The 22530-nt window shown below is 38.0% G+C and overlaps 4 protein-coding genes and 2 pseudogenes across 6 annotated transcripts; 3 read left to right on the top strand and 3 right to left on the bottom strand.

Moving 5' to 3' along the window:
• Positions 1 to 358: 358 nt before the first annotated feature.
• On the bottom strand, positions 359 to 1218 carry LOC141825933 (receptor-like protein kinase THESEUS 1; annotated as a pseudogene).
• Positions 1219 to 1492: 274 nt separating this feature from the next.
• Positions 1493 to 2434, bottom strand: LOC141825922 (receptor-like protein kinase THESEUS 1; annotated as a pseudogene).
• A 3262-nt stretch (positions 2435 to 5696) lies between these two features.
• Positions 5697 to 9265, top strand: LOC141820315 (type I inositol polyphosphate 5-phosphatase 8-like). Its single transcript, XM_074707637.1, has 10 exons — positions 5697 to 6044; positions 6132 to 6207; positions 6281 to 6358; positions 6465 to 6558; positions 6636 to 6740; positions 6856 to 7234; positions 7296 to 7489; positions 7583 to 7694; positions 7782 to 7930; positions 8381 to 9265. The coding sequence occupies exons 1-10, from the start codon at positions 6012 to 6014 to the stop codon at positions 8622 to 8624; spliced, it is 1464 nt and encodes a 487-aa protein (XP_074563738.1). The 5' UTR covers positions 5697 to 6011; the 3' UTR covers positions 8625 to 9265.
• Positions 9266 to 11246: 1981 nt separating this feature from the next.
• On the top strand, positions 11247 to 12010 carry LOC141814274 (uncharacterized). Its single transcript, XM_074702214.1, has 3 exons — positions 11247 to 11339; positions 11426 to 11640; positions 11714 to 12010. The coding sequence occupies exons 1-3, from the start codon at positions 11247 to 11249 to the stop codon at positions 11997 to 11999; spliced, it is 594 nt and encodes a 197-aa protein (XP_074558315.1). The 3' UTR covers positions 12000 to 12010.
• Positions 12011 to 13305: 1295 nt separating this feature from the next.
• On the top strand, positions 13306 to 14299 carry LOC141831953 (uncharacterized). 2 transcript variants are annotated; one of them, XM_074719408.1, is made up of 4 exons: positions 13306 to 13327; positions 13404 to 13539; positions 13640 to 13854; positions 13932 to 14299. In XM_074719408.1, exons 2-4 carry the CDS (start codon positions 13447 to 13449, stop codon positions 14215 to 14217), a joined length of 594 nt encoding a protein of 197 aa, XP_074575509.1. In that variant the 5' UTR covers positions 13306 to 13327; positions 13404 to 13446; the 3' UTR covers positions 14218 to 14299. The 2 variants fall into 2 exon arrangements, with proteins under 2 accessions (XP_074575509.1, XP_074575501.1); XM_074719400.1 differs by having other exon boundaries at positions 13306 to 13331.
• Positions 14300 to 14972: 673 nt separating this feature from the next.
• On the bottom strand, positions 14973 to 22032 carry LOC141831941 (two-component response regulator-like PRR37). Of its 2 annotated transcripts, none has more exons than XM_074719387.1 (9): positions 21891 to 22032; positions 20851 to 21325; positions 19631 to 19792; positions 19425 to 19558; positions 19099 to 19257; positions 17178 to 17361; positions 16717 to 17104; positions 15815 to 16628; positions 14973 to 15305 (listed from the first exon to the last, which is right to left on the bottom strand). In XM_074719387.1, the coding sequence occupies exons 2-9, from the start codon at positions 21221 to 21223 to the stop codon at positions 15252 to 15254; spliced, it is 2268 nt and encodes a 755-aa protein (XP_074575488.1). In that variant the 5' UTR covers positions 21224 to 21325; positions 21891 to 22032; the 3' UTR covers positions 14973 to 15251. The 2 variants fall into 2 exon arrangements, with proteins under 2 accessions (XP_074575488.1, XP_074575479.1); XM_074719378.1 differs by having other exon boundaries at positions 14973 to 15279.
• Between the last annotated feature and the right edge of the window lie 498 nt (positions 22033 to 22530).

The following is a 22530-nucleotide window of genomic DNA, read 5'->3' as shown; positions in this document are numbered from 1 at the left end:
GAACAGTATTTTCATGCAATTATATAAACTGAGCCAAATAACTGATATATGTATGATGCGAAGAAGAACTACATGTTGATAATGTGGTTCTACTAAAAAAAATCAATGGAACTTTAGCTGAATGATACCTTTAAGTAAAAAACTAAAAACTTTTAGTGTTGTGTTTTTAAGAACTGAAAGCATGATCTTGGTACAAAAATTAGCACCTACAGACTTTCCTGTACATAATTAGTAGATCATGTAGATAAGCTGAACTTACCATATCGAATCAGCTACATTCCTTTTCAATTTATTAGCCACGAGAACACTGTACTTGTTGCAAAATCCGTAACATCACTGGAGACCCTGACAATATCGGCTATAGAGCATATTGCATATTCCATAACACATCTACCATACTGTATTCTGCTAAGCATTTTTCAGCTGCTCAAATTCACAAGATTATCAAGACTAACAGTCCCTGCGAGATAAGGATAAATTATCTGCTCGAGCTGACTGAGCTTTTGGCAAATTATCGTCCGCTCAACAACGTTAACCTGATTTCTTGGTAGTGCTAGGTTGATCACAGGCCTCACAGACACACCTCCAGGAGAACCACTCCAAAAGCATACACATCCGTATTTTCTGTTAGCAACTGCTTTCTAAAATACTAAGGATCGAGGTAGCTAAAACTTCCCTTTACTGCTGCACTCACAAGAGCCTGGTCTAGTGTAGGAACTATCTTAGACAAACCAAAATCAGCTACCTTAACCGTCAATTTCTCATCAAGGAGAATGTTGGTTGTCTAATTATCGATGTGGATGATAGTCTCAGTAACTCCTGTATGAAGGTAATGCAAAACTTTAGCACCTCCGATGCATATTTCAAGCCTTTGTTTCCTTGGCAGCGCTGGAAGGTCTGATCCCCATATAAGTGCTTGCTTAGAGGCTCCCTAGAAATAAACTCATAAACAAGCACCATCTCATTAGCGTCATGGCAATAGCCTACAAGAGATACCAATTGGCGATGTGGAAGCTTGGATAACATCTCAATCTCTGTCCTCAACTCAGTTAAGCCTTGTTGAGATTTGGGGTTTTGCCTTTTCACTGCCACCATGAGTCCTTTTCCAAATACTCCTCTGTACATCTTTCCAAATCTGCCAATGCCTACAACCAACCATTCATCACAGTTCTTGGTTGCTTCTCATATCTCTGAAAAGGCTAGTAACAGTTGCACCATGAGAAGGCACTTACGAAACATCACAAAGAGAAGAGATCTCTGTATCTGAGTTGCCTGAGTGAGTGATTGAAGCTACAGCCAAAAGAAACCAAGCCAAATCTGATTCTTTTTTGTACCTTATCTAAAGCACAAGCCAAGTATTGCCACAATAACAAGTAGAAACAGCATTCCTACCAGGCTTACTGCAAAGACAAATGTCTGAACTTCTGAATTTCATGATCTCCAGACCATCAATAATTGCATTAGCTGGCAAGTTGAGAAGTTCCTATTTGAATCAAAATCCTATCTGAATAGACGTTTGAACATCAGCAATAAAATCCACAAAGTAAGCATTCAATATCCTAACTTTGTTTGATATATCAAAGGAGCTTAATGCAGACTGTTTTATGTACCAAACTTGGTGCTAGGTAATAGAGGATTTCAGATGTATATCTGATCAAATTGGGATCAGTTGAGGCGTTCCGCACAGAAGCCGGAATGACGAAGAATGGATGATCATTCTCCCAAAGTCTCCATAAAGAATCATTACTTAAATCCAAAATTGGGCCTCCCGCATTGATCGTAAATGCAGTCTTGCATCCCACATGAGATGGAATCTCAACGGCGGGAAGACCAAGAAGAACAGGGGAGTGGGGACGCAGCAGAAGGTATCAGATCATCCGGCAGCGAAAATATTTCTATGAGATTAAGGAACGCGATGGAACCATTCGAAGGAACTATTTTGATCAATAGACGCTCTAGCTCGAATATGTATTCCTTAACATACATGATTACCAAGATCCGACTTTGAATAAGAAAAGTTACGCAGGAGGGTATACGCATTCGCCATTATCGAAAAAGCAGAGGATTTCATGACATAAAGGGAACTTCTGATGGGATAGAAATACAACCGCACGAAGCGCCGACTCTTCTGCTTGATGTGGAACCTGTATTCGGCTGCTTCTCTAAAAACCCTGGGGGAGGCTTCAATGGGCCGCCGACAAGAGAGAACGCAACAGAGCAGGAGGAAGAGAAGGTGGATTATGGACACGGCTGAGGTGCCATTGGAGATTGCAACCGAAATCTGAAGAAGTTGAAGAAGGATGGAGTCCTTGCAATCCTTCGGACAGGGAGAGTTGTTTGGGGAGGTGGTACAGCTATCACTGTCGCCATTAAGCAGGCTCCATTTCGAATAAACCTTCAAGTTTCCAACTGAGATAAACCTCAGCATCCACATCCTCAGATAAACCTCACGATCTCCAATTCTGATGGAGATTCTTACTACTTTTGATTAGTTTGGATTAAAACAAATAACTTGAATTTTTGTTTTAACTACTGATAAAAATGTAAATCTAAACCTTGTACCATTTTTTAAATCTTTTCATATTCTAAAGAAAGTAATTTAAAAAGAAAACAAAAACACTAAAAATAAAAATACGACGATGGTTTGAATTGTGACGACGAAACGGAACTTCTTGAAATTTCTTCAAGTTGCATTTTGAAAAACAAGTTAAATTCCGAGGATAAAAATGTGAGAGTGGATGGGCCTTCGGTTGGCCTCATGGGCTCTCTTGAAGTGGCCCGATCGGACCCTATTAAATAGAATAAAAAGTTTAAATAATTTATATATACTTGAAATCTTAATCACCCAAAATTTTTACTCAGATAAAATTAAATGATGGACGATTCTTTATCACAAAACGAATGAGTCAAGTAAATTAACCACAATTAGGGTATATTTTTTCCCAATTGTTAATTTAAAAGCAGCTAGGAATATTAATTTTTCGTGCACTACAGTTCATAATCATAGCGTGCTCCATGCAACTGATATTATATGACGTGGAGCTATCAAGTGATCGTCATGCCATATGCAAACTAAACACCTCCAATAACTACCTAATTATATATATTAATGCTTCCCTTCTTAGTTCTTAACTAACACCCTCATGCACTTAATTAAATCCTTCCTCCTCTGTAATTAGTTAATTAATTAGTAATATATTAGTAGTGGGGGAGGAGGCTCCTACTAATTAATTAATCGATTATGGGCATTGCATTTTTTAGTCTAACAAATAATTTTTCTGTAAATATTTTCAAATAACATAGGTGTAATAAAAGAAAATTATGCTTTATTTCTTTTCCAAGTAGACATAGATTGATCTATTTGTTAGCTCTGTAAGTTAATTAGTAATGATCTTATCGTGCATCCCCGTTGTCTATTGTCATTGTCTATTGCTTAATCTTTCACTATCTACAACATGACACAACAATGGTAGATATATCTTTCTATTGAACAATGATATGTTATTGGATGGTCGTAAGGGACCCGTACGTGATAGATCAATCAAGATTATTGGAATACAATCAAAGTCCACGTTGAAAATATATAAAGATATCATTGATTTATATTATAAGGATTGAGCTCAAAAATACAATCATGAAGATTTATGTCTAAAGTGGACAATATATAAAAAGTAAAATTTTTAATTGGTTGAATAGAAAAAAAGTACACAAATTAAGTCAAATAATGATAAACTTAAATAATAATATTTTAATAAACTATATATATATGTTATTGTTTTTTCCCCAAGACCACGAAACAAATCTTGGAACGGATTGACGAATAATTAAATTCCAAAAAAAAAAAAAGGGGCGACAATGATTTGGTGCCAATCTCTTGGATGGTGATGCTCCAACTAATTCAATTCAAAGTACGACGAAAATTCTATCTATCTTTTACAACATCATTTCATAACTTATGGTAGTAGCAATATTTTATGAACAAAATCAGTTAATTTACTGCTGTAATTTACCATGCAATAATTCTTGGGACAATTGTCTTTCATATATAATTAAATTAATGTTTATGCATATTGTTTGTCACGAAGGAAACACATCCTTGAAATTTATAATATTTTCATACCAATCAGTGGTACATAGTCACCATGCATGCATGTGAGCATCATTCAAGAGCTCCTATTTAAACAAGCAAGCAATGCTAAAAGAATTCCAATTAGATCATGCATCCAACTCCTTCCACCTGTCCTAATTATTGAACCACACACGATAATGAATATAAGATGAGATCTAATTAATTAAAATTTTCTTCTCGCAATAGTTAAATTTAATCTTGATTGCACATGATGAGAGGTGGCAAACTTAGGCCACAAAATTGGGTAGTAGGGCCTTAATTCCCTCTAGTGAATTGATAATCCTTTGTGTTAGGGCATGCATGATGCCACCATGTGTCCACAACGAAGCATTTCCCTTCGCACATTTGGTCATGATCACATTTGTTTAAGTGGGGTGTGATTAGGTGCATAATTACGATAAAGGTGGGATTATCAAAGTCATAGACAAGAAGCCTCCAAATTAGGCCCGGAATTGTTATTATATTGTGTATTAATTCTTTACTAATTAATCATGTCCTTAAATGAATCTGTTGGAGACGACGAATTGAAGGCATTTGAGAATTAGGGTTAGAGATTCTCACGAGATAAGAAGAAGGACCACTCTTAGCATTTTGTGTTTGGTGTCAAAGAAATATTGGTGTTGGTATAAACAACACAACTTTCTATTTTCTAATTATTAAGATTGATTTTGTTTTAATTAACCACTCTCAACTAACATGATTTATTGATTGTCACATGTGTGAATAACATTAATTTAAAGCTACAATAAATTACACAATCGAAGAGTATATTGATCGAAAAAGTTTGAATTATGATTATTGAACGATCAATATAGTGAATTAAGTGTTTTCTTTCTTAGACTAACAAAATGTTACCATATTTGGTAGGATGGAAACACGATAGTGGGATTCTCCCCACTTCTCCTTTCAAAAAGTTTAAAAAAAAAAATTAGGGTTGGAGGTTCTTGGAAGGTTGGCAAAGTGGAAAACAGGCAGAGAAAAGGGCCACTCTTGACCTTTCCATCACACACGAAAAGAGTTTATTGGAAAAAGAAGTTCGTGATATTCTGAACTGAATATATAATTCTTTCTTCTATTAATTATTTCAATAGGATCAAATTGACCGGGTTTACTTACAGATAGATCCGACCCGTTAACCATACTTCAAATGAAAACGTCTCGACCGTCGTCCGATGAGATCGAATTGGATGCACGTGATGGTACTTCTTCAGAGCAGTTCGGATGCTCTTGGACTTTGTAGGGGCATTGAAGTAATTTCAACCCAAGAAAATTGAAGGGGGGAAAGGGATAAAATGCCTCCCCCTCGTGGGTTGCCATGCGACGAGATAACCACCTTCGTCTTCATAAACGCACACGCACACGCACACGCTCCGATCTCTCTTCTTCTCTCTCACTCTCGCGATCTAGTGGTTTGAAATTGAAGGCTTCTGAGAGGACGAGCGAAGCGAGAAGAAACCGTGACTCCGTCTCCAAGCCATCACTTCTCCCCTCTGTTTATCCATTTGAAGGTAATTTACTAAAGCTCCTTTAGTAAATAACTCTTTCAACAATGGCGGAAAGGATAAGCTTTGGTTTTGGTTTCTTCCTCCAACTTCTATGATTTCTGTGGCGGAAGCTAGTTTCTGGACTTTTTGAGATTTAAGATTGGTATGTATAGCGATTCTGACCGTGGACTCCTTTTTCTCTGCTCAACGTTTCAAAAGCGAAATTAGAGGAAATATATGGCCTGGGTTTCTTCTTGTTTCTTCCTTCCTCTTCTCTGTAGTCACATCCGTATATACTTTTAGCCTTCTACTATTCAACACTGCGTCATCTCGCGAAAAAATCATCCACTTTTTTAACCTCTTCTACACGCTGGTCTACGTCTTCCCCACCGGCATCAATGAGATCAGAGGCGACTCGAATGCCTCCAAAGGTGAGATCTTTCTCTCACAATTCAACTCCATACTCTAATTATTACTCTCGAACGCTATTAATCGGGTTAATTAATGGGTTGTCTCAGTCATCTTCTTGGCCGAAGACGGTTGTCTGCAAATGGCTTAACTTGAATAACCCGGAGTTGTTCTGCGACCGCAACAGTAAGGCACTCCTCTGTTTTTGCACTCATTCATTAAAAGGTGAAACTTTTATGATTTCTGCCTCAAATAGCAGGCAGTTTTGGGGTAATACAGAGGCGGAAGAGCTGTTCGGACAAGGACGGCAGCGTTCTACGCAGCAGCGAGGCATCAGGTGCCCATCTCGATCCCAATCATAGCCCAACGCTTGCATTAATTTCACTTCTGCAACTTCAAAAGTTTTGATTTTTTTTTTTTTGGCGTCTTTTATGGATTTATAGGTGGATGGTTGGTGGAGAGCTGTGACAGCCTCGAACGCCCCTGTTTTGGGAAGGAGATGCTGGTTTGCTCCTCGCACGCCGTCGAGAGCTTGCGGTGAGGCCTGCGTTATTCATCACAAAGAGCATTTTTTTAATGTGGAATTAAATTGTTTAATTGATCTGATGGAGCAGGGTGTTCGTGGGCACATGGAACGTGGGGGGGCGGCCGCCCCACGGCGACCTCGACTTGAGAGATTGGCTCATCAGCACGCCTTCGCCGGACATCTACGTTCTCGGGTATTGCGATTCTTATTGATTAATTCGAGCTCAGCTAATGATTAATTGAATATTCCCACCTCGGTTTCCTAAAATATTGTGTATATGTTTGTTTTTTTTTTTTTGGAATTAACAGATTTCAGGAGATTGTCCCTTTGAACGCCGGCAATGTCCTGGGGCCGGAGGACAAAGGCCCAGCGAACAGGTGGCTTGCCCTCATTCGACGGATGCTGAACCCAGAGAAGCCAAATCCCTGCAGCTGCACCTCCGGCGATCTCGACGGCGGGAGTATCAAGCCCAGAGTCAGCTTCTCCGATTTGCTCTCGCTGGAGGTAGAGGAGCGAGACGACGACGGGCACGGCAGCGCCGGACAGGAGATGTACTGCCTAGCGGGGAGCAAGCAGATGGTGGGCATCTTCCTCTGCGTGTGGGTGCGCGCCGGCATCGCCCACGGCATCACCAGCCTCAAAGCCTCCTGCGTCGGCAGAGGCATCATGGGTTACATGGGCAACAAGGTGACTAGTGAATTCTTCATCGATCTCCTTCCCCAAAATCTTCTCATCATATGAAATGCAGGGATCGATATCGATGAGCATGACTCTGCACGGAACAAGCTTCTGCTTCGTGTGCACGCACCTAGCGTCAGGGGAAAGGGACGGCGACGAGGTTCGCCGGAACTCCGACGTGATGGAGATCATCAAGAGGACCAAATTTCTACATTCTCACAGGACTAATGCAGCTCGAACCCCAGAAACTATACTGAAGCACGAGTAATCAAGTTCATTTTTTTTTCCTTACAAAAAAAAAAGAGACAAATTATGCATCAGAACCCATTAATTTAGGTTCAAATTTTGATCATGCAGCAAGATCATATGGCTTGGAGATCTCAACTATCGATTAATGGCTTCCAGTAGCATCGAGACACAAGCACTGTTGCAGAGGAACAATTGGCAAGCCTTGTTAGCGAGAGACCAGGTAATTAATTTATAACATTAATTAAGAGGAACGCATTAGTAAACTTAGTTAATGCATAATTAAATTGGTGCAACATATCAATTGCAGCTACTGATAGAACAGAGAGATGGAGGTGTGTTTGCAGGGTGGGAAGAAGGAAGAATAAGCTTCCCTCCGACGTACAAATACAAGGCTAATTCTGACATCTACGCTGTAAATCCGGCCAAATCCAGAGAGAAAAGACGAATCCCTGCCTGGTAATTAACTCTCTAATCTTCCACGTATAATGACTTAACCGATCACTTTCATTAATTATCTCACTCCATTGCTAATTAGGCAGTCTAAAAGCTATTGCTTAGGTAGCCGCACCATTAACGTTGACTGTGTCCATTGATTTCCGACGGTGTTGTTAGGTTTAAGGAATCAAATTAAGAGTCGAAAGATGTCCAAACTTTCACTAGTAGTTGAGCCGACCAACTTTATTATGATTAATTAACCTGCAATAATCCTGGCTTAGTTGGACATGTGTATGTTTGAAAACTTGGAGTCTCGATCTGCCGCCATCTGTTCGTCAATTAACACACCCTTTTTCTCTCTTTTTTTCTAAAGCACTTTATCAGATAGATTAAAAGGGTGCCTTTTGTGAAATGTTTATGTTTAAGAAGAAAATAGATTAACGTTAATTAGAGTTAATTGATATACAACAGGTGCGACCGTATCTTGTGGCGAGGGAAGGGGATGAAGCAAATGTGGTACGTGAGAGGCGAGTCGCGGTTCTCCGACCACCGCCCAGTTTACTCCCTCTTCTCCGTGCAGCTCGACGTCGATAACCAAGCAGTAGAGACAAGCAATGGGAGCTCTTCCGGGTCGTCGTCATGGGGGAAGGTGCAGGCTGAGGAGCTGTTCCTCGTAGCCCGAACTCAAAGCTGCATGGAAGCCAGCAGATACTAATTAATTAATTCACGGAACTGGCACTTCGGGGGCCACTTGGCATTGGACTGCAGCCTTTGACCTCGCTGAGGCAATTCGACAAATACCTGGTGCCCCGGCAGCAGCCTTGACCAGGCTAAGACTGCAGCGTGCCCGGCATTCTTTTCAGGGATGCTCCAGGGCAATGATTGAGATGGTTGAGGGGAAGAGAAGCGGTGAAACACATGCAGGGACTGGTTTGGGCTCTTTGCTCCATTACTGTTCGTATTGGAATGTGGGATCATGTGCAGGATGATGATCGATCGGGGAGCAGCCCAACAGAGGGGAAGGGGGGAGAGGCTGTGAGGAATAGCTAGCTCGGAGATGAATGATGGTGGGTCAGAGACGGCTTTGCTTCGTCTCTGCTAGCTGCTGTTCAGGAACCACTGGATAAGATAACCGTGAATTTAAGATGAATCTGTGCGTGAAATGGAGAAAAAAATTACACACAATTACCGGTTCGAAGTTTTCTTGCATCTTGGATTTAGAAGCGATCATGATTTAGCATCACTGATCGATACTATGAAAATTCAGATGAAACTCCTACTAAAAAGCCTCTCATATCGATTTTCAAGTCGAGTAGTTCCTTTGAACACGAAGGGAATCTACATCTTCATCTTGACAAACTACAACAAGTTAATTGTATTTGTACATTCGTTGAAAGGTGTTGCTAAATAAATCTGATCTTATTTCAATATGAAAGGTTTGAAATTAAAAGCTAGCTAATTTTTTTGATGCAATACTCTTTTGGCAAATTTCAATAAATTATTTCCGGCCTATATGTAATTTCATTCAAATGGAAGATTCTTAAAATTAGCTTTCTACCTAAAGTCTTTTTGGATTTGATTATAGACGAATCCAAAAAAATTGAATCAATAATTTGTCAAGTGGATAAGAATTACAACAAGTTAGTATTGAAGGATATTTTGTGAAGAGACAGGACGACATTGCGACGTGAGCTTATGTTAGGAGCACACAATAGAAGTCAATGGACATGGAAGTCAAAGGGTACAGGTAAGCTGAGCGCATGACTGCATGGGGCGTAAAATAATTAGATGGGAAAATTTTTAAATGGGCGGCGAGGCCGGCGCGACCGTGGACGTCGCTGGCCCATGTGGCACCAAATGCTAAGGCTGCTAGGTAGCCACGTGACACATGTTGACCATGCATGGGTCAACCAGCTTGACTAAAGGGGTTGGCCACGTGTTGATGAGAAGCGAATCAAATGTTTCTCTTCTTTATATGGTGAGGTAACACATTTGGTGTTGTCCCCATGGACGGGCACAGTTGACACTTGCATTAGTTGTTACATTAGATCATGAGGTCGATCTAATTCAATGTGTCTAGAATGTTTCGTTAGTTCATTGATCCCATGTAGAGGATCGTTGTATCGAACAAAAGCTCCATGATTTACTTTTCTTTCAGATCGCGTGAGACAATCTGATCATAATGCATGAAAGAATTATTGATTCATTATAGATGCATGTGATACTTATACGCCCTTCAGTTTAAACATAGCAATACACAAAATTAGGTATTAGTAATTTAGCTTAAAAGGCACATTGGACAATAAATCAAAGGACAAATAGAGAGTAGCATAAAAATAGTATGAATAATTAGAAATTTAATATTTGGATGATTTTAAATTTTACATTATTTAATTTAAAATCATTTTAAAAATATCTTAAAATGTTTATTTATTTTTGTCAAGTATCATATTTTTAAAAGTAGTTTCTCAAATAAATAATAATCTATTGAGCAATTAATTAAATTATTACCATATAAACAAAATTTATTTTAGATATTATAAATTCTTATTTTCGCATCACTTTAAACAATTTAATTGTATTTTTTTAAAAAAATAATTACTTTCAAACTTGCTCGATACAATGAATTTATGTTACACCTTTAAAGAGGAAAGAATTGGAATGTACACACACGCTACCAATTGTTGATTTCTAAAAATATAGGCAATCTATGATTGTTTAAATACCTTTTTTAAAAATTATTTATTGGGGAATTATATTGCATAGATGCATATATGCAAGAATAACAACTAGTCATTTAAAATATAGCATAAAAGATTAAAAGTATATATGAAGCAATAAATTGGATACCTTGGTAATAAAAAAAATTGTAGTTTTCACAAGGAATTCATTTAATGTTGTTTCTTATCATTTCCATCACATTTGGAAACAAAAAAAATATATAAATATTAACCATATAAAGATGTAAACTACACCAAATGATTGAATAAATAATAAAAAATTTCCTTCTTTGAATATTTTAGAACAAGGAAGTTATTAGCTTATTGCTTGGGTGGAAACCTTCCTGTCTTATCCGCTGTCAATAGTGGTTTCGTTAACGTCAGAATCGAAATCCAGCTCGTCTCCTATTTATTGCGCACTTATTTTGGATCACCTCCAACGATATATATGCAACACATTCACAAAGATACAAAGGCAACAAATTCTTAGAATTCTCAGAAGGTCTAAACCCTACTAATCAATCTTTTTTTCTCTAAACTTTACATTCTTCTTCACTTTTTCTTGTGGAAATCTCAAGGTTGAAGCCCGGATTTGATCTATAACCTCGCGAACAGCAATGGCCTTGGAGCAAACTGGAAAGATCGGATCCTTTGTGACTCTTCTAGGTTTCTTGTCCTTCATATTGGCTATTGTTGCAGAGAACAAAAAGGTTTTTTCCCTCTCTCTCTTTCTCTCTGACATCTCTCTTGGAATTAGATTCTTTAGAGCATTTCAGTTAGCGAATTCATTTTACAGCCTCCGTTTGGAACTCCAATTCAAGGAAAGGGCGTTGTGATCTGCAAATTCCCAAGCGATATGACAGTGCTCGTTGGGGCTTTGTCAGTCGTTGCTCTAGTTTTTACGATCATCGCAGGGCACGTCGCTGTGTTCTTCCCCTACAAAGGGAAAGCTGTTTCAAACAATGTCTTGTTTGGCTACTCCACCTTATTCGTATTCTTTGTGATCGCTGAGTGAGTACTCTCTTCTTTCTTACTGTGTGGACATCAGTTCTGTAGTCACTAACTTCTTATCGTCTTGTTTCAGGATTGTGTCAACTCTAGCCTTTGCGTTCTTGATATGGACTGTCGTTACTGAAGGCTTACACCGAAAGCGCAACGTTCACTTCGATCTCACGACGCAGTGTCCTACGGCGAAGACCGGTATGTTTGGCGGCGCAGCTTTTCTTGCCCTTGATGCGGCCATCTTGTGGCTCGTTTGCCTCATGCTGACCATGAACGTAAGATCTGATCACTTTGAAGAGGAGGAGGAGGATAAGAAGAGAGAGTATGGGCAGGTTTATGCTACTGAATTGGTTAACCAAGGGGCTTAGCAATATTAATCACGTGCATTTCTGCTCTTATAACATTTGTAATTACTAATTAAGTAGCATCGTGTACCATGTGCTCTCTTTGAATTATCATCTTAATGAATAATGATTAATTGTATAATATTATAAGGCTTTTTATCGCACTTATTACATTCATGATTTTACTATGAATTTCTATGTTCTATTTTTATGTAAAATTTTATAGAAAATAAATATTTTTTATATTGTTAATTCCGTTTTATTCCAGCTCTATCGATCAGTTTGCTGATTCAAGCTTTCTCGAAAATGCCATTTATTTATTTTTAAATTAGATACTTTCTAAAGGACATAGTTTTCCTTAAAAATATTAATATTTTTATGACTAAAGAATTTTTTTTGTTCATCATCATTTTTATCACATCAAATATTATTAAAAAAATTAAATATAAAAATTCCCCCTTAATTTTAGTGGTCTTTTTTTTCTTTATTTTGTGAAAGCAATTATAATTTACCCATAGCATTAGGGCCCCTTTTCATGTTGCCATTGAAATTTTGCTTTATCCCACTTTAGACACCTTACGTAAACTATGTTTTTCACACGAAGCTCCCTTCACATCAGTTTAGTTTTTTTATTATTAACTAATTAGTTAGAGATTTAATCAATTCACGATTTATAAATTCATTTATTTAAAAATTTATTGATTATTTTTTATTCTAATTAATTTGATTTATTCAATTTAATTGAAAAAGAAATTTTAAAATTGAAACCAAATAATTAATTAAAAAAATAAAATTCTAAAATAATTAAATTGAATTTTTAAATTTAATCGATTTAATTGATTTAATTGAACTTTTATTCATCTCATGGGTGGAACCTTTCATGCCTTATCCATTGTCAATGATGGTTTCGTTGGCGTGAGAATCGCTAAACGAAAAAAAATCAAGAATTTATCAGTTATTTTTTATTTTAATTAATTTGAATAATTTAATTTATTTGATTTAATCGGATAAAAAATGTTAAAATCAACATCAAAGTGAATTAATCAAATTAAAAAATAAAATTTAAATTCTAAAATAACTAAATCTAATTTTTAAATTTGATTGGTTAAATCTATTTATTTGATTTACTTGCGTGGAACCTTTCTTGCTTTATCCAGAATCTAAAAAATCGTATTATCAAAAAAAAAAAACAAAGATATTATCCAAATTTAGCTAGTCGAAAAAATCAAAGATATTATCCAGCAAAAAAAAAATCAAAGATTTTATCCCAATCCAGCTCATCTCCTATTTATTGGGCACTTATTTTGGATGTTTTCAAAGGACACCTAGGCAACAAATTCTTATAATTCTAAGCAGGTTTAAATCCTACTAGTCATTTTTTTCTATAAAATTTGCATTCTTCTTTCAATTTTTCTTGTGGAAATCTAGGGTTGAAGGCGCCGGGGATTTGATCTATAACCTGCGAACAGCAATGGCCTTCGATCAAACTGTAAAGATCGGATCCTTTGTGACTCTCCTAGGTTTCTTGTCCTTCATATTGGCTATTGTTGCAGAGAACAAAAAGGTTTTTTTCCCTCTCTCTCTTTCTCTCAAATATCGATCTCTTGGAATTAGATTCTTTAGTATTAAGGTTTAGCATCTCATTTAGCGTATTCATTTTACAGCCTCCGTTTGGAACTCCAATTCAAGGAAAGGGCGTTGTGATCTGCAAATTCCCAAGTGATATGACAGTGCTCGCTGGGGCTTTGTCAGCCGTTGCTCTAGTTTTTACGATCATCGCTGGCCACGTCGCTGTGTTCTTCCCCTACAAAGGGAAGGCTGTTTCAAGCAATGTCTTGTTTGGCTACTTCACCTTATTCGTATTCTTTGTGATCGCTGAGTAAGTTCTCTCTTCTTTCTTACTGTACGTGTAGACATCAGATCTGTAGTCACTAACTCGTTATCGTCCTGTTTCAGGATTGTGTCAACTCTAGCCTTTGCGTTCTTGATATGGACTGTCGTTACTGAAGGCCTACACCGAAAGCGCAACGTTCACTTCGTTCTCACGACGCAGTGTCCTACGGCGAAGACCGGCATGTTTGGCGGCGCAGCTTTTCTCGCCCTTGATGCTGCCATCTTGTGGCTCGTTTGCCTCATGCTGACCATGAACGTAAGATCTGATCACTTTGAAGAGGACGAGGAGGATAAGAAGAGAGAGCATGGGCAGGTTTATGCTACTGAATTGGTTAACCAAGGGGTTTAGTAATATTAATCACGTATATTTCTTGTTCTTATAACATTTGTAATTATTAATTAAGTAGTATTCTGTTCTATTTGAATTGTCATTTTAATGAATAATGATTAATTGTATAATATTATAAGGCTTTTTATCGCAATTATTACATTCATGATTTTACTATGAATTTTTATATTCTATTTTTATATAAAATTTTATAGAAAATAAATATATATTTTTTATATTGTTAATTTCAATTTAAAATTTATCTCTAATTTCTCCATTTTGTTCCAGCTCTATCGATCAGTTTACTAATTCAATTCAAAATTTCTCAGAAATACCATTTATTTATTTTTAAATTAGATACTTTCTAAAAATATTAATATTTTTATTACTAAAGAATTTTTTTGTTCATCATTTTTATCACATCAAATATTCTAAAAAATTAAAGTAAACTTTTACCCCGAAAATTCCCGTTAACTTTAATGGTCTTTTTTTCTTTATTTTGTAAAAGCTATTACAATTTACCCATAGCATTAGGGCCACTTAAATGTTGCCTTTGAAATTTTGCTTTATCGCGCTTTAGACACCTTACCTAAACTATGCTTTTAGTTTTTCACATGAAGCTCCCTTCACATCAATTTAATTTTTTTTATTATTATTTTTATATTTGCCTAGACAAGCCACATTTACATTCAACTGAAAATTAGCATATATGTTGGCGACTACCAACTCATAACATCTGCTAGAAACTTTGTAATCATAAGTAGTAATTCCAGGTAATGAAACATTTATAGTTTTGTAGAAAATATAGCTTAAAGATACCCCAAAAGTATTCAGGAAGTTGATAAACTAACGTGGCACAAGTCTTCCAGTTTATTCAATCCATGTATATTCTTAAGATATCCTTCAACTAACTGTTCAAAATCAAGAAAACACATACTAAGTACTAACATGTTGCGATTACGTATATTAGCTGGGTTATCTATCAGCATCTTGGCCAGTCTGTTGATGCGTAGCTTGTCGGACGAATTGGCCACGCACGCGCGGCCGCTGCTCTGCTAGTCTCTTCCTGCTCTGGTAGCGAACCTGCGCATCAAGGATTGCTGTGTGAACTGCGAAACAATAAATTAAAGAGGATAAACTATGTTAATATCACGTGGTAACAGCCCGTAACAGATGAAGTCGTTCTGAGTGAATGGAAGATTCAGAAACAGTCTGCTTGGGTTGTGAGATGAGGCTTCTAATAAGCTTGTCTCACTATGGAGGTGTATGTTCGAGTAATTTTTGTCCTAAAACATTAATGATCACTAGGTGACAACATTTTCAAGAGCCTATATTTCTGTCATATTATCTTTGCCACTATTCAGCAATAGAAAACCAATGAGGTCCAGATGGCATATCAACCTACTGCAAGTCCACTTTCCTTGGCCCTTCCTTATTTCACTCGCTTTCAGTTGGTACTTATTTCGTTTTTGCTTACTAACTGGAATGCAGGATTGACTGGAATAAGATATTTGTGTTCCAATCAGTCTGCTCTGGATAGTTCTAATTTGAAATCGCATTGAATTCAGATGTTTCACATTGATTACTCGTTAAAGCTAAAAACGAAAAAGTTAAGTACCTTCTTCCCGAAGTTCCTTTCTTTTCTTTTCAGACGAAACTTCTTCAAGGCGACCTCTCTTTGAGCAAACCTGTTTTGGTCTACACCACTACCGTTGCCGCTTCCACTTCCGTTTCTGTTTCCTAGGCCACTCTGTCCTGCACTACCATTAGCACCCTCAATATTGATTCCTCCTGCATGTACAGCACCGTTACTTCCATTTTTCCCATTGCTGCAGTGATTGCTACCTGAGTTGCTTCCACTGATGCTATAGTTAGCTGCATTTCCCTCAAATCGCCCGCTAAACACATCAGATGACCCGCAACATTGTGGTGCTGCTCCTGCCCTATTCTTAGGTGGTGTATCATTCTGATTCTGTGACTGCTGCGTCTTGTGCTGCACACTTTGAACATGGTGGTAATGATGATGATGATAGTGGTGGTGATGGTGATGTTGTGCCGGGACTTGATGCTGAGCCTCCCTTGGTTGTCCTGTTGCTGATGCTGCTGTTACATTCTCCCAATTTTCTTGTACAGGTTCCCGGCTCCCCAAAGCTAGAAACTGAACAGGATGGAAAGATGAGGTCTGTGTGCACTTGATTATTGGTGCAGATGATGCCTTATCTTTGTGTGCTGCTGGTTTCATGCAGTTCTTCGTTGTGGAACCCATATCCTCCTTGTTACGGCTGCCATCGGAACCTTGCTTCAAGGGAGCCACATTTGAACCAGATATAATATTAGACTCTGTCTTAGTTGCTTCCGAGCTGTTATCAATCGGGTAGCAGCTTCTGCCACATCCACTAGGAGCTTGATTAGGAACAGCAGATGTGTGATACCTAGCACAGTGTTGGAGCAGTTTGATTACTATATTTTAAGCAAACAATGAATAATAATAATGTTTAAAAGTATTCTCATTTTCTGAACCTTGAAAATGCAGATAAATCCGAGCGCCTTAGAACATTGCGATCATCTTGAGTTGCAGTTGCACCCTCAACAATTGATCTCAGCCTCTTTAAACTCAGTTCAACAGAGGGTAAATCTATTGAGGTCCTATCTTGAGCTTCTGAGATCTTGGAGAACCAACTGGGAGACTGAATATCTCTAGTTATTGTTTGATTGCCTAATCTAGCAGCAACTTGAGCACTTGACACATCCAAACCATTGTTCTGAAGAGTACCCATGCAACCCTCATTCTTAGATTCCTTTTCAGATAATTTTTCCACCTTTGTTTCAGCAAGTTTGGTAAAATCTTGCTCATTTCGATGATATTCACTTTGGATTTCTGAATTTGTGTGTAATCCTATCTCCAAGACTTTTCCCACGCAATCATTAACAGCTCCAAACAGAGCACGATAAATTAATCAATTTAAGAGATCTTGGCTTACCAGAAAGTTTCTTTTTGCCCTGTTTCTCTCCCTTCAAATGTTTAGGAACCTGATCTTTGCAGAAGGTTCCAGTTGCAGGGTGAATCACCAGGGCACATGTACTATCAGGTGGATCCGCTGACTGATCAGAATTAGACATAGGCTGGGGGCTGTCAACTTCTGCTGCACGTTTTGTCCAAGAACTCTGCATGACCAAGTGAAAAAAAAAAAGTCGTTTCCAATTTCCATCACTCATATGAAAACATTTATTTGACAAATGATATAGGAAAGTGGCAAAAAAGATTTAGTCTATAGAAGGCATCCTTTTCTTGTTAAATGGATATCCAGTTGATGATGCATCAAAATCGTTACATATCCCAGAAGAGAAAAGGTCTTATTTTTCTTAACTTCAGTATCCTGTGACAAAAAAAATGGCTAAGTGTCATTCAATCATCTACTGATATCATACTATTATTGGATCTACACGGGCCTTACTCAATGACTCTTACTAGACCGTGTAGTAAAACATTATACGTTTTTTGTTATCAAACAAATTAACCTACTTTGATTGGACTGACATGGTGAATTCTCATTTGCATATGCAAGTCGACTTGAATTTTGATTTGTGCCTGTGCCAATTTAACGTATCCCCTAATCCTTTTCACAATATCAGGCAAAAATATAACAGTCATAAAAAGGGAAAAAACACCCATTAATATACAAGAAAAAATGATGAGGAAAAAATCACAAGATGCCCCTCTTATCTATTAGTTAAGAATACTACTTTTCTCCTTCATTTGTGATATTCTGATATTTCTATGTTTTATCACGCCTCACTGAACTAGTGAAGGAATGTCCCACTGGCCAACTCCTACTGCAGGACCTGGATAAATAATCCAATCCTTGTCCCTTCTCCAGGTCCAGCCTTGGTGATAATCATTCCTGATGTATAAACCATCGGATTCTCCATCCACCTTAATACTGGCTGCTTGCTCAATGGGGTTAGTTTGCTTTCTTTTCTTTTACAAATGAAATCCTAGAACCATTAGAGCATCATGGGAATTCAGTGACAAAATCGCCAGTAGTTATAAGGTACACAGATCACACACAAGTGAACAATTTTGACACTGTTAACTAATACTGAAGTTCTCAAAAGACATCTTTTTTGTTAGATCCAGTGAATAATCCTGTCATTGGTTGTCCTATCCCTAGTATCACTCTGAGCGTACATTTCGCGTAGTTTTATCATTCAAGTCTAGTGGACTCACAATCATACTAGCAATCACTATTTTCCACCTTCATTTACCAGATAGTTCAAGAAGACTGGAAACTAGTGTGACACCTTAATGAGCCTGCTAGCTATCAGCCAATTCAGCTATGAAATCATATTGTAGTTTACATGAAGATAGCAGCTGCTGATTTAAGAAATAGCAACAGAAACATAAATAACATAGTGCTATAATACTTAAAAGTTGTTTAAAAAATGGACAGTTATGCTACATCTGAGATTCTCAATGATAGCCATAGTAATACTTCGGATACCTATGAAACAAATCTCACGAAAAGAGTATCAATATGTCATTTGAACAGGAGAAATAAGAAAGTTGGTAGATAGCCAACAAGTACAGCTATGTAGTATATACAGGTCGATAGGCTGCTAGATTTTGTGAATAAGAAAAAAAGCAGATAACCATTTAAACTTTTGAAGAGTAGCAGATTATAGGAAAAGACACATTCAGAGACAACAAAACATCCAATGTTAGTCTTGAACTTATTTGCATAAAATATCTATTTCCTAATTTAAAAACATAATCTTAGTCCTACAATAATGAAAAGGTTGAGAAGAGAACTGAAGAGTTTAGATGAAAATTCACCTGAAATCTTAGTCCTACAATAATGAAAAGGTTGAGAAGAGAACTGAAGAGTTTAGATGAAAATTCACCTGAGTACTACTACCAATGTCACTGCCGTCTCTTGCATTCAAGCCAACACTATCATCCTCTTCATCATTGCTGTCACTACTATTGCCAGAATCATTACAGTTCTTTGACTTAACTGATTTCTGGTTTTGAATGCCACTCTCACTTCCACTACCACTGGACTGAAATAGATAAACAAGGTTCTTATAGAAGAATGGCAAAGCCCTACACAACACAAGTAGTCAACCAGAGTGATAGGTTTTGAAACAATAATCGAAGATAGTGTCACCAATCCTACAGATTATTAATGTATCTTTACTGACTTTTTCCAATGAACACATTAACTTACACTGTGGCATCTCCTCCAGACATGCTGCCAAAGATTTTTAAGCTCATTCTTCCTGATAGGTTTGAACAAAAAGTCGACAGCGCCTTTCGATAAACATCTAAAGACCGTTCCCATTGAATCATTTGATGACATCACTACACAAAGTTTTAAAAGTGAAGCAATATGCGCACATCAATGCAGAAGAAAAATAACAGAGGAGCACTCACTGATCACAGGAATGTTTTTCCAAGTTTTATGGCTCATGATTTTGCATAGGAGACCAATGCCAGTCAAACCAGGCATGACTACCTCAGTCAAGATAAGGTCAATATGATTAGTCAGATCCCCCAGTATTTTCCATGCTTGTAGACCATTAGAAACAGCAGTAACTGTTGAATAAAGGAAAAACAACATCAATAGTTGATATTCATCTGCAAGACATTGTAAGAAAATAAAGTAGCTTTAGTTAAGATATGCGAGCCAAAACCAGGTTCAGCAAGCCAAAAAATCTTAATTAACTAATAGAATATGACCTAGAATCATAGTTAAAGGTATCTATGACTTGGCCAAGCTCTTGATCCCAGGGTTACTGGTCGAACCAGTGGGTAAACTGATTTGATAACATGTTTATTTAGAATAGATTTCAAAAATATAATATCTAAAAACTAGCCTTTCAAGTTTTGTTCTCTTGCATTTTGGTTTGTGAAGTAGCTCCAACACTCAAGATATCTGTGAATCAATCAACAGTACAGGATTTATATGCACCCAAGAATTTCAGATAGGAAGTACTTGTATCATCTAAAAGCCAGACATTCACGGAAAATAAGAAAAGCACTCAAACTTATGGCCTACAAAAAGAAAACAATATGTTGAAAAGATCCACAGAATTTGATTTCCTAAAATTGAATATTAAAATAGGATAATGGCACCAAACACTTGAATACCACGATTATTCATCTTAAATAAAACAAGACTAATAATTCTTAAAGATGTCAGTATCTCAAGGGGGTTCAGCAAAGCCGTATGGGAATGCAAGACTTATTCCCATTTCAGGAACGACAATTTGCCCCCACATCCTTGATCTGGTTAAAGAGACTAAAATAAGAAAGCAAGCATTTGAAGCGACTACAAATGGCATCCACCTAAAATATCTCCAAACTGTAATGAATGAAGCAACAAAAATTATATAGTGGGGTTTTGTATATAATTGGCCCAAGAATACATAACTACCTAAATGTAGAAACTAGTGTTTTAGCAAAATCAGGCTTACCAACAACTTCAAATTCATCTTACATCGACGATTTAAACTCTAAAATTATCTGAAGACTGAGGATGACGATTGATTCTTTTTAGCATGATAATTTCAGCAACTAGAAAAGGATTGAATTGGACACAGTTAGCAATAATATTTTGCACTGATGTGAGATAAGAAGAAACTATATTTTACCTTCATAGCTGCAGTTACGGAGCAACGCGCTGACAACTTGGCGGGTGGAATCATCGTTCTCGACCAGCAAAACCTTGAGAGTTCTAATCGGGAGAAACCTCTCCCAACGTATGACTGGACCTGCTGGCGGTGGCTGCTGCTTATGGGGACCACCAGGCTGTTGTGCCGATTGTGCAGCATCCCTTATCGGGTTGGTTTTCAAATCCTCGGCCACCTCGTTGACCTTCGACTCATCCTCGTCCGACAGTTCTTGACCTTCTCCAGGAGTGGCATCGCCAACTTCCTTCAGCTCATCTTGAACCTGGTGATCGCTTCTCGCAGGTTCCTTATTCATGCCCTCGCCGGGGCTCAATTGATTCACACCTCCCGTCATCTGGACTCGAAGAGATTGATAATGGCGCTATGCTGAATCAATGGTATTCTCTCGGCTATCCAACGAAGAAATGGGAGCATCTTTCTGCTGAGAACCGCATCTCTGAGAGTAGAATAATCATTTTTGCCATCAGGACTATGAAGATGAAGAATAATCCATCAATATCGAGGTATATAAAACCAAACACTCCGAATACCACACTGAGCTACCTTAAAATCCAACAAATTTATAACAAAGTAAATTAATTGGGAAAAAGAAGTTATTTGATTTGTATAGTTAAAAGCAAAAAAAAATCCGCTGATTCAGATCCCAAAATAACAAAAACTAGCAACTCATCATCCAGAAATACCAAAAAGAACAACGATCCACCAACTAAGAGATTGTGCGAACCAAAAACCAAGAAAAAGGATCATAAAGAAGCAGCAATTTATGAAAATAACTGACGGCCTCAACCAACACATAGAAAACAACAAAGGTGGCGGATTTTGGGTAGCTCCGCCTTCGATCGGAGCGGAGAAACCCACAATCAAGACGGGGAAACCCATTTCCGAAGATCCGACCAACTAGAGACTAGAAAAGAAAATTCCAGCTAGGAAGAGGGCGGCTGAAAACTGGGTTTGAGAAAACTAAATCAGGTGGGCGAAGGGCTCCTCCTTTCCGCTCTTGCCTTGGCTGTGGGCGAGGAGCTCCGCTCGGGAAGCGTAAGCAGGGCTGGACGCCTGGACGTGGACCGAGAAGCCGGGAGGAAGGCGATACAGAGATCGCCTGAGCCGGAGGCGTCAAAGAGAAAGAAAGAGCTCAGGGTCGGGTTTCGGGGGTGACGTGGAGAAAATGGCGGTAAGCAACGGGCTATCTAGTCCACGTCGGACCGGAGATGGTCCGACAAGGTGAGACAGGTGGACGAAATCAAAAGCCGGAAGCTGACGATCCGCGCACGCATCCTCCTCGATCTCGTCTGAGCCACGTGGGAAGGTATGCTGCTCGTCCCGGTAGTGTCACCGCATCGAGAGATTCGAGTTACTTTGCTTGTTGTGGGTGAAGTCGGATTGGACGGCGGCGGTATGGTTTGCCAGAGAGTGAGTGGAGCAGACTGCAGACGGGGAGGAATAAATATCATGACGACGAGCTAACGGCGTCACTTTCGTCATGACGCCCACAATTGATAGTTATGGTCGCAGCGGGTGCGGTCAAATCGTTACAAAGCAAGATATTCCTTAACGATAAAAAAACGATTGAAATATTGATTTTTAAAAACATATATATATAATATAATTTATCAAATATTTATTAGCAAGGTATAATGCGAC

This window comes from Curcuma longa, chromosome 1, assembly GCF_044706935.1.
Source record: "Curcuma longa cultivar G26 ecotype Majalengka, Jawa Barat chromosome 1, ITB_CL_G26_1.1, whole genome shotgun sequence".
NCBI classification, from domain to species: domain Eukaryota; kingdom Viridiplantae; phylum Streptophyta; class Magnoliopsida; order Zingiberales; family Zingiberaceae; genus Curcuma; species Curcuma longa.
This window is presented reverse-complemented; position numbering and strand designations above follow the sequence as displayed.